The sequence below is a fragment of the Labrus mixtus genome, chromosome 15, assembly GCF_963584025.1.
Source record: "Labrus mixtus chromosome 15, fLabMix1.1, whole genome shotgun sequence".
Lineage (NCBI taxonomy): Eukaryota > Metazoa > Chordata > Actinopteri > Labriformes > Labridae > Labrus > Labrus mixtus.
In genome coordinates this window covers 1649574-1662058 of record NC_083626.1, presented here as the reverse complement: position 1 = coordinate 1662058, position 12485 = coordinate 1649574, and the positions used below count along the sequence as shown (strand labels likewise).

The following is a 12485-nucleotide window of genomic DNA, read 5'->3' as shown; positions in this document are numbered from 1 at the left end:
AATCAAGCATAAACACACATCAATTTATATTTTCAATGATCTACTTTCTATGATCAAAATGAATTGAGAAAGCTCAGCAAATGTAATACTGATAAAATCTTCTTTAAAATTAATACACTTTATTAACTAGTGTATGACTTTTCTATTCAACAAAATACATTTCAGCTATTGTACAGATGTATTCATGCAGGAACAAGATTTGTTTTGCAGGACGGACCATAAAATCAAGTAAATGTAAAAGTAACAAAAGAAAGTTTAATCACTCAAACAATCATCACCTACACACCCACACAGTCAAACACAGCTACAAAAATTAAGACATTTATAGGATAAAAAAAGCAAGTTAAGCTACTCAGAGGTATATGTTTCTGTCACTTCAGTCTAAGTTTCAGTTTATCATACTGTTACGGTCTGTTCAGAGGTGATATGAGAAACTTGAGAAACAACCTAACCTGTGAGCTGCTGTCATGTTTATGATTCAAAGCTGCAGCTGGATGTTCATTTATGGAGGTATATATTGTGTATCAGCGCGAGGAGATCCAGGAAAGAGGAATCATCAATACACCATAGAAATAAAGGAAAACATTTCTTGGTAAACCCCTCCACTTCATCTCGCAACAACTTTGACACCGTTGATGTAAAGTTAAACCAAGAGAGATAACAGAGATGTTACACAAGGCAGAGGTGATGAATACGAAGAGGTAAAAAAAAAAAAAAAGTATAAACAGGACAACCTTTCCTACCTTTTTGATGCAACTGTCAGGTGAGGCTTCAACGTGATCATTCATCATCTGCTGAGAGAAAACATAAAAATATATTTATTTTTAAAAGAGCTTCAAACTGACACCCTTATTGAACATTATCAAGAAGCAAAGTATTAGCAGCTCAACAATTATTATTTGGACTAATAGGAGTGTGTAAAGTGTGTGTTTATCAAAGCATTTAAAGAGAATATTGATCTCAAGGTTGGGGTAGTGACTGTTTCTGCTTGATGACATGGGCACAGGGTGTTCACAGTTCACCACACATACCCTCTGGGCCACAAATGTGACCAGAGGGATATAATAATGGACTGGGAGGTCACAAAAACACACACAGAAGCAAACATAACACTGCACACACACCCACTCTGATGAATGAATGCCCTACAGATTTGACGTTAATTCTCCGCTTCAGTGTTGCAGGAAATTTTGCTGAGACTCTGTCTGTGTCAGTGTGTGTGTGTCAGTGTGTGTGTGTGTGTGTGTGTGTGTGTAATTAAGCCTTCAAGCAATATTTACTGGGGGCAGATGGGTGGTAGAATACACCCAGTGTCTAACAGAGGAAATGAAGGAAGTGGGGGAATGATGAAGAGATGGGGCTGCTCTGCTGCAACGAGGGGACATTTCACATATAATGGCAACCCAGAGTCCGTCCGTCTCTTTTCCTTTTTTTTTCTCCCTCTGAAGCCCATTGATGGCAACTGAGGATCAAAGAAGCAATGCAGACTGTTTTCAGAGCGGTTTTAGGTGGGGTGTGGGGATCAACATGGCACTTTTCTGAGTTTAAGTGAAATTAGGCCTATAAAACTTCCTCATACAGAGACACACAGCATATCTGAACCTCCCTTTTCCTGCTCCCTATCCTCCCAATCTCCCCTTTAACAGTAGGGGTGTTGTTTGGGTGTTGTGACAAGACTGGCTGCCTTTATATTATAGCTGAATATTAAAGTTTGTATTTAATAAACCAGTGTGGCCCATCAGGACTGGGAAAGAGACATTTATCTTGAATGGAATCTGTCCTGAAAACTGTGGAGCTATTCTTTGAATTCTGCATACAGCAACACCGTTATGCACCTTTCTATACAAGGCCTCAATTCAGAGGAAGTGATTATGAACTGCTTAAAAATATGTTCATAGACATGTGCTTTTAGATAAAGGTGTCAAAAAGCCCATCCAAAAGATCGTTGATTCCTTAGGATAATAAACTACTATCTTAAAACATTGCAAATTCACTCTCAGTTGTTCTTTCTCTCCTCTTATTAAACCAGAGAACCAGATGTGCAACAATGTTCTGTTTTCAGTGGTTTCATCATTAAGCTGTCAAGGGACCTGTTTCTCAGCCTATATCCAAATGGGAGCAATTAGACCAGAGATAGTTACAACAGTTTTCTTAGCCTACTTACACCTCATCTAAACCTTTACAGAAGCATCCTGTTCCTGGAAACAGTTTCAAACATCACAACACTGAACATGTCATCTCCAAAGAGAAGCAGTCTACCTCATAGCCCATCACATTTGTCTCATCTTTTTGACTAGCAACCTTATTTTGAAAGTATGCAAATGAGTGGATAAGTGTACTTTTCTCAACAATAAATTTGTGTCCATGAGGAATAAACATTCTCTGAGACTCAATTTATATTAACACTCCCACCGAGGAATTTCAGTTTGGGTCATTTCAACGCCCCTTTGGAGAAAGTTGTAGCTGTTGAGTCTTTGCTGAGCTTGTCCTGTACGTATGTATGTCGTGTTTCCTCAAAGAATCTCATTTGTCTTTAATTTAAAAGTCAAAAATGTAAAAAAAAAAAAAATCCTGTTTTATCGTCTGACACCTACCCTGTGCCAGTAGATTAAGGCATTATAAAATTACAATATAGAAACAGCCAATGTTGTTGCTGATTATTTCATTTACTTTTAAAGGCCGTATAGAGGCATCATTAATTTTAGTCTGTTTCATAACAAGCTAAAAATTAATCAGAGGAGCTTTAACCATAGATTTAAAATGACTAAAAACGGACGAAGAAAACAACAAGATTGATCTTAAGTGTGTCTAGTTCTTTGATTTCTTTGAACATTATGTTCAAAATGTATATGATTTAATATACCACAGATGAGAAATCTGGCTTTTCTGCGGTGTCCTGTATGGGTTTTGGTTAAGATAGCCACAGATGCTTATGTGGCGGTTTGAATGACAAAGTGAGACACTAAAGGCCACTTTACTGAAAAACATTGGTCAACTTTAAACATGGTGATAGAGGAGATAGTAAAATAGGGAGTGTGTGTGTGTGTGTATGTGCATGGGGGGGGGGGGGGGGGGGGGGGGGGGGGGGGGGTGTTACGGAGCAAGGACTTCCCCTTTCGTATAATGCATAAGACCAGCTGCAACAGTTTACAAAACCAACAGCTTGGCTGGGTCGTCTAAAATGCTACCAGGCGTTCAACTATATAGGACAATTTCTGGACTTTCCCTCTGCTCTGTTCCGCTACAGTCCAAGTGTAAATATGTGTGTGTATCAAATTGTGCAAGAGTAACCTAAAACTGTAGAAGACAAGCAAGCAGACAAGAGTGATTTATAATGATGCCTTAATGCCTTTCAGCTTCAGGTGGGGGGTCGGGAATGAATGCGCTTTCTATCATCCAAACCTCAGTTTTTGGATCCAGAAACTCTAAGCTGACTGTCAGGAAAAGGATAATTATAAAGCTTCCTGGCTTTGAATTCTATACAATTATAATCCAAATTGTTTGTCTGTTGAAAGCTACCCAATGATTAAATTTTTTGTTGTTGTTGTATTTTTTATTAAAAGGTTGGCAGTGTACAGGGGTTCAAGTTTTGAAAAGAAAAGACTGGTGCAATGATGACATAAACTGTAACACTATGGCTGGTTGAGATGATCGTTCAAAACTGGCATACACATACGCGCGCACACACACACACACACACACACACTCAAAGATATGCTGGCACACAAACCAGACAAAACACACCAACAGAAAACACAGAACCGCCTTGGACCGCCAAGGAAATAAATAAGCTATTAATTAGGGAAGGAAAATGTGATTGGCCACTGACTGCCGGTGCTATGATTTATTGCACGTGTCACCATCATCTCAAAGTGACTTTCACTCTGGGTTTGTGAGACAGCTCCGGATAGAGACAGGCCTATACTGGGAGGGATACATTTTCCACGACACAGAGAGAGGTAAATTGTCCATTTGTTCTGTATCTTGCCCGCTGAATGCTGACATGTCAATATGTCTTATGGAAAAGAGAAAACACTGCAGCGAGGGTAATTAGAAAGTGTGTCTAAGTGTGTGTCTGGGCACACAAACTTCTCTCATTGGCCCATATGACCTCAAACATAAACAAATCCAGTCAGGGCTTTATGAAAGTGTAGCCACCTGCAGAATCCACCCAGACCTGTCCAGACCCTCATATGTGTCTGTATGTGTGTGTGTGTGTGTGTGTCTTTCATCATGTCTGCAGTGTGTGCTTTCACACTAGGTGGGAGGGAAAACCCCACCATTATTAGTGTTCATAGCACAGCTTTTGTTATTGGACAGTCAGGAGTTTTTCAACAACACTTTAGCACCATTCGTATTGACATGTCATGATGACCGAGCGCACAAAAGAAAACATGACATAGCGAGGGACGCTCAGTAAGTGGACTTCCTCACTGTTTTTACAAGGACCTTAAACACATGATGAATCGAAATCCAGCTTTGTTTATATTCAGAACTCATTTAACAAAAAACAAAACAGCAGACATACCCAGACAGGGCTTTCTGTAAAGGGCCCACAAAGCATTTGTGATGGTTTTGAAAGTTTAGCTAAAAGTCAAAGCTTGAGTGAATGACCGGTACAGTAATCTCCCAGCCTCTTGAATGCTGTTTAAGTAACCATAGCAACTGGAGTGGGACCTTACAAAGCTTTCTGATAATCATCCTTGGTTGCAAGAAAAAGAGGAGGGCCCCACTTGGAGGTTTTGCGCCATAGGAAAATGTTAGCATTCTGTTGCCAAAAACAATTCTCTTTAACTCTGGATAATATGAGGCAATACAACAACATGGCCCAATGGATGGCTGCGGATGTCACAAAGCCACAAGTTTCCAAAAAGAACAGGCAGAAAACAAACCTCAGGGCTTTTTGAAGCAGAGCTCTGACTGACAGCCCATTGGCTGCAAGAGCCACACCAAGAAAGCCACAAATTGAAAGTTTTGCTACGCATTTATTGGGAACTTTTGCAGCTTCTTGGCATGCTAACAGGATTTCATTGCGGTGGCAGAGCCCCAGACAAGTTATTGATCTTTTTGACGCATAGATGTGAGAGGAAGCGTTTTTTTTTACTTCGGGTCGTGTTGAATAATAAAATGTAGAGAAAGACAGAAGAAAATGAGCAAATTGAAAAGAAAGGCTCTGTTTCTAATTGCTGGTCCCTTTAAAATAAAATCTAACTATAATGTCAAAGATGATCCCAACAAATGGATTTAAGTCCTTTAACTCACAAGTACTGGCAAATCTGATTGGAACACTTTAAAAACAATGAAATTACAGGACTACTCCAAAAAAAAAGGAAGAAAAAAGTGGGGCTATCAAGTCTTCAGTGTTTTTCTCTGAGGTTTCTTGCTATCATTTGAACTCCTTGATAATGAACCTTGTGCCATTTCTGCCAGAATCTGCAGATTGTTTGACTAAGGATACATGTCCGATCCAATCTGCTTTTTAGCATCGAGTAGACATTGCCTGGTTGTAGTTCCAAGTCCATTATCGGGCTTGTTCTTTAAAAGGGTGTAAAAGGGGGCTATTTTGGGACTTCCCGAAGATATCATCTTTGACAGCTGACCCAAAACAAGACCAGAGCTATGACTTCTTGAAAACATGCCTCAACAATGAGGTTGCTCACAGAGCTTAAGTCAGGAGTCAGGAAGACTATGGCAGGAGAGCTAAATACCAGGAAGCTGGGCGTCCATCAGATTTATTTGTGATTAATTTAATAAGAAAAGGCTTCAGGTACTTTTGCCAAACCAAACATCAGGTGAACACTGATAGAGAACTTATTCTCTCTCTCGCTTCCTCTGTTTCTCTGTCTTATTTGATGGATGTGAGGTATGAGCATAATAACTTTTCTGTATATCTCAATCTTTACTTTGACGACAAGCTTAAAGTAAGAAAAGTATATTGCTTATTGGTAAACAGAAAAAAAGACGTATCACACCATGCTAATGCTAACACTGTTACCCAACACTAAATCGAGATGGGTCTATGCAGGGTGTGGCCTGTGACTGATCTGAGAACTGTAAGTGAGATAGAGCTTAGCACACAAAGGTTAGATTTGGAAGGCAAACACCCAGTACTATTGTGTGACTATGGAAAGTCACAGCCACTTGTCAAATACAAACGGCTGGTATTTACTGAACGCGCATTGACCCCGTATGTCCCAAGAGTCTTTGTGTGATTTATTAAAAAAATGCCATAGTGAAATATCTTGGCAGGGTTAACATTCGCTCTGAAAAGGCTTGTAACATCATTCCAACGTCCTGGGTGATTCATAGCTGTTGCATAGACGTGAGGTCAAGGTGCCACACATTAAAAAATTGGTAAAAAGAGTGATTCAAATATGTTCATTCGTACATCTGGCAGTTTTGGTGCTTGAGTTTAATTCTCTGTAAAAAAAAAAGAAAAAAAAGAGATGTTGCACCGCGGGGGTTTGCACTTGATCAGCAAACAAATCTGGGAAGGAAGCTCACTTTCATAAAAAGAAAGTGAGATGACTGTAAAGGAAGGCCGAGGGACGAAGGGAGTAAGCAGGATTCTGCAAATGTATTAAAAGAGTCATATTTTCATGCCGGCCCTGTAGGACTATCCATCACCCGACATCCAGGGACTCTTATCCTTTTAGGGCCGTTGACTCTGAACTTGATATCGACATAACCATACAGATAAATTATCTGCTTGGCCTCCGCTTTATTGATAAGTCATTTGGGCAGATGATCAGTAATAATCATAAGTGAATAAGGGTGTGCCGATAGATCTTCTGCTAGCAGAAGTTGTGACAGCCACAGGGTTAAGGCCCAATAAATAATCCTACCTATAGGCCTAAGAGGATTGCTAACACAGCATCAACAGCTGCTGTCGCATGCCTTTCAGATAATGATATATCACGTCCATACTCTACATTTTGATAAAGGTTGCAGTTTATCGATACATGGCAGCAGGAAGAATAATATTGCCTTATATCTAATGATCTTCTATTCGTCCAATGACACATATTGCCTTTAGCAAGCAGGGGTTATGGGAGTAAGATTTAAGGTCTTGACTTGAGGGCATATAGATCGAATCAAAGGTCATGCCACGGATACTTTTCATTTCACAGACCTCAGCTGAGCGAGATGTTTATGCAGCCTTTGAATATATGAATGTTTACGCTTATGCATTACATAAATCTGATATTGGCTTGTCAGCTCAGCAGTGTCATATGTTTCATATCTCCTTTTCCCCGTGCAAACTGAATTTAGAAACATATACACCAGACCACACTGTCTGTCCCTCGTTCTACTGCCAGTATGAATCCCTAATTCAAACCAGGAATTCCTTTAGGTAGGTAGAAAAGGACACAGAACAAATAGAGGGGGATCTCTCATCACATCAGGGGCTTTTCTGGACTGCAGCCACGGAGATATTGTCACGTGACGATGGATAACTGGCAAGTAAATTGCATATCGTTTATCCGGGTCTGGCTAAATATTTACACTGTTTGCATTTTTCAATATAAACAGAGGGGTTTTGGTAGCTTTTTCATTTCTCCTCTCTCTTCCTTTCCTCAAATGCAATTTATGAACAGGAAGCTGGCTCACACAAGATGGCTGGAAGTGGACACAAATTAGACAGAGTACAAGACAGGGAGGAAATGAAAGAATGGAGAAAGAAATTCTGAGAATGAAAGTTTTTTAGCTTGAGAGAGTCCAAGCAAATCTATCTGTACTTGTGTGTATTAGCTGGACAGGCGTCCCCCTGAAAATCCATTCAGTGTTTTTTTCTGCATTTTTTGGACCACATACACACACACACACACACACACACACACACACACACACACACACACACACAAATATATAAACACTCACACAAATATACAAGTAGCTTGGGTGCAGGCCCAAGCGTAGAAGTGAAAAGTCTCCAGTGACTTGGAGGCTAAGTGCTTGTGTATATGGGTCAGTGCCCGAGACAAGCAGGGGCTTTCTTTAGGGCTCAGAGGGTTTATGCTGAGGTCAAGCTCCACACACGATGATGATGACGATGATGGTTATGACCATGCTTGAGAAGGCCAGAACCACACCAAGTGACTCGCTGATGAGTTTTCTCCAGCAGATAAATAAACAAGGCCCAAATGATGATTTCCTGCACAGGGGTATAAGTGTGTTTATGTGTTTGACTTTAAGTTTATGAGTTTAATCTGATGCATTAAGCAAGTAAAAAAGAATACACATACTAGAATCATTCCATAATTAGAGTTAACAAATATGTATATCACTAATCAGAACCTCTTTCTTCTGTGAATTAATCACTCTGTCCTTTAGCCTGTCTTCACTCTCTCAATGGCCTTTTTGTACTGGTGTGGCCCCTGTGCAGGAAAGACTTGGATGTTTGGTCATCAGCAGGACAGAGGTGAATATTGTGGCATGTGCTGAGGAAAAAGTACACAGATTCTAGTATTCATAAGCCTCTCTGTCTGTCAGGCAGCCTGTGTTTTTAGTTGCTTTTATTGCACCATTACACTTAAACACCAAATGTGTTTCTTTGTTCGATGAGCCACAACACACATAAAGAGTGTGATATTCTGAACGTTTGATCTGCTAATCTGTTCTTTTACTGAGAGATGTTTAGTTTCTTTGGGCATTGTGTGGAGGATTTAATATTCATCAATGACATCAGCAGTTAAAGGAAAAAGACTTGAACATTATTTTTTTAAGGTTTGATTCTAAGTCAATTGCAACTGACTGAAGCACATGCTTGATAACAAAACCAACAGTAATAATGGCAGCCTAATAGTTCTAATAGGTGCTATTAGCATGCGTATTTCTCTGACTATGATGTGGAGATAATACACAAAAAGTGCTTGTGTTTAACAAATGGACTGTAACAAGTGCACTCACAAGTTTATACTTGTTATTTCTTTTAGTGGCCAATCAGATTATTTTCATGGTGGAAACATAAAAAAAAAAAGCCAGAGCAGTTGAGGCAGCTGTTATACTGCCAAAGATATTGTCTGGAGATAATGACTAATTTGATTCACCATGGTGGCCAGTGAGGAAAACATTTTTTAAAGCAAATGAAAAAAAACAAAAAACTTGAGGTTAAAATGCATTAAAAAATAATGTCAAAAATGGTTAAAGACTAACAAAAGGATTTAGAATAGAACTTTAACTGCATGTACATCCTTGGTTTTAAATGTCACACCAAAACCCTCCCCAAAAAGAAAACTGTGAATGCCAAATCTCGCAATCAAACACAAAAATATTGAAAAATCTATGTATCCAAAGTGCACCAAGGTAACACTGAGACATGATAGATCGAAACCCATTGTGAAAATGAATCATCCCACCGTTCCGCGCTCATTGATCCACTCAGTTGAACGTTTGTTGCTGCACAGCACAACCTCTTTGGCACTCTCATGCACTGTATCTTTTTTTTTTCTTCCTCTCCCTGCAACCCTCCCTTTGTCTTTCTGTACACATACTCTATTTATGCTTGCTCTCAAGAGATAGCAACATTTATCACCACGAGAGCTGTCTCCAAGTCCACAGGATCAACCCATCACCTCCACAATAAATGTCAAGCTGTCATGATTTATGCAGCTAATGAAATTGATTAGACGGCTACAATGTCCCAGTTCATTGTAATCACATGATTCACCACTGTCCTGTATACACAACTTGTTTGAAAGACATGTGTCCATTGAGATGTAAGCAGCACCAGATGGTAAAAAAACAGGCGGTAGCCAAGTAACATCTTCAGAGCTTCTCTGATCAGGCTTTTATGATTCGGCCTTGAGGATTTTTCAAAAAAAGATACAACTGCGAGGAGATAATGTAGCAGTTCCACCCCCTTGTACAAAGGCCATTGTCTGATGGTTTTGTCATCAAAACCCAAGATGAGTTGAAGTGTTACTTGCTTTGATAATTTCAGGGATGATATCAGACTTCAAAAGACTTTGTTGTAATGATGTTACAAAAGCGATGATATGATGCTTTTGGCTATCCAGGGGGCAGTGAATGGAATAACTGTGTATTACAATAGACTATGTGGTGCTATACACTTAAGTAGCATTTTAATATCTGACAGATACCTCATTTCATTTCAATGTTCAGTCTGTCTTATGCATGAAGCAAAAATTGTTAAATTGTTTATAAAGATCACAACTTTAAGCACTCCATCAAATGTACATTTGAATCCCAGAGGTTTCACTTTTTCAAAGACAAAACCAACTTTTTATATTCAGTTAATTTGAGTATCCAATGCAGTTGACCTTCGGGCTCATCAGAAATGAGTTTATTAGCCGGGCTATATAAGGTGAAGGCTCTTTACAACCCTATTAGTGTGAGGCAGAGACTACCTCTGTCACTAAGATTGATGATCCTCATCTTATCGAGCTCTTCCGTTATCAGCAAAAACCTTCAGAGAGAGATACTAAGTCCTCTTCAGACATATCAGACTTGAGACTCATCAAACCTCCTGGGTCCTTGTCATCGGCATCATCAACCGTTCTCAAGTCTTATCAGCATTATCTTCATTGGGGTCAACAAAACCAATTTTTTTTTAATGCTGTCCTGTCACCATCATCTTGACTATTGGAATAACAAAGGTATGATATGAACTGATTGGATGTTCAACAGTGGTCTCTGAACCCTGGTTTATAGCTGTCTGTCTGTCTAGCCAGTCCATGGGATGATGACTGATGACTTTATTGGGGGAGTTGCACAGTCACAACTTGGAGCTGGGACTTTCCATTAGTCATTTAACTAGAGCAATCAGCAAAGAAAAGGTTGGTAGACACTGTCACTTTTTTGTTGTTCATATATATGCAAAGAACGTTAGCTTGTCTTTGCCAAGTCTTAGTCTTAGTCTACTTCAACACAGGAGAATCATACAATGACCAAACAAACACAAAGCAGGAGAGAAATGGATTTTGGAGTTTTTTCTATTCATTTCGACCCCTGTGGTTGTAATAGATGACTTAAGGAGTGAGTTATTGGACAAAGAAGGGGGGAGGTTGAGTGCCGAGCTTGGTGAGAGGAAACTTATCTGTCTTAGCTGTGGGACAGAACACAGTGCCGGCTTTATTCAGCGTCTCAGCCCTGTCGTTAAGGAACGATGACACACTCCTCCAGGCCCACATTAATCTTTAACAGCTAGTGTGATTTCTAAAATAACACTGGTGTTTACCATATGGCACGTGAGGAGAAAGGGCCCCGTTCAGTTCTGCTGGGTTCCTTCTAGGTTTTCTTTTCTTTTTCTCAGGACAGGGGAAGAGGTTAGGAAACTAAAAAGATGGACAAATGTTTGAATGGAGAGAAAAAGAAGAAGAAACACATGGCATGGAAGTATGAGGAGCATAAGGCAGAGCTAAAACAGGTTTTGGTGCGTCATCAGCTGTTAAAAGCCCTTGACCTCACTTGCTCACCCTGACAGTGGCAGCTCCAGTGGCTCCCTCGCACCACACGTTACTGTTGTTAACAGTGTTATCACATGGCTACCCTGAGCGAGATAAAGACTGAGGCAGCTGATTGGCCTTAAGTGAATGAGGGACTGGCTGCAGACACATAGACAGAGAGGGGAGTGTCAGTCAGCCTGCTTCTGGTTAATGACAGCTGAGAGATAGAAGCTGAAACAACAACATTTTGTGGGTAGCTGTGTGTTTTTAACAGCAGGCTGGAAAAGGGGGAGAAATAGGACAGTGCCATTAATGCAGTTTTGGGAGCCAGACAGGAATTTCTCTTCCAGTCTCTATTTATCATGGGCTAGGGGGGATATCTCGGCCTCTTGCTAGTGACCATTACACAGTGTGATAGTGCCACAGCTTTGAGGTTTCCCATCAGGACAGGCGGGGGAGCCTCGTGCCTCTCAGCACAACAAGAAAGATGGAAGATTTGGTGGGCTGATTCTGACAGATATCCAGAGCTGAAACCACTAGCTTATGAAGCCAATGGATTCTTGCAAGTGTTTCGTCTCACAAAATAGCATCCCTTCACTTATCTGTCCCCTTTCCACCCGCTGTCTGGAGACAGTATATCGTGTTTCACAGCCTTCTCAATTCAGGAGATGTAAGAGGGAGTGTTCTCTCTATAAGACTTTTTAAGACTTTTTTTGAAGCTGTTAAGCTGTCGGATGGGTTTATCTTTTCTGTAGCTTTTAATAATTTCCATGTGCATTTCATTTCTCATCCCCTCCCTCCTTCCTCTGTCTCCTTTCCGCTGAGTGCTCCACACAGTTTACAGAGGGTCAGGCCAAGGCAAACATGTATCTATAATGTGTTCGTCTCAGGCAGCCCCCCGATGAGTGGAGCGCTGCTTTGGCTCCTTGGCACGGCGGACAATGTGGGTGTTGTGCAGAGGAGCTGGCTGGCTGGACACTCACAGACGAGTCAATCTGGGGCCACGGCTGAACTGCTGCCTGTCCTCTCGCTCTAGTGCCTCAATAAGACCCCTCTTCAATGATTGAAAAAAAATAT

The 12485-nt window shown here is 40.4% G+C and overlaps 1 protein-coding gene across 8 annotated transcripts in view; it reads right to left on the bottom strand.

The window, feature by feature from the left end:
• Positions 1–12485, bottom strand: part of prdm16 (PR domain containing 16) — a 171152-nt gene that overhangs the window by 79736 nt on the left and 78931 nt on the right. For 7 of the 8 annotated variants that reach the window (XM_061058495.1, XM_061058496.1, XM_061058500.1 and 4 more), the window contains exon 3: positions 744–794. In XM_061058495.1, coding sequence (XP_060914478.1) covers positions 744–794 — 51 coding nt within the window. The remainder of the gene's footprint in view (positions 1–743; positions 795–12485) is intronic. The other variant, XM_061058497.1, reaches the window with a different exon arrangement.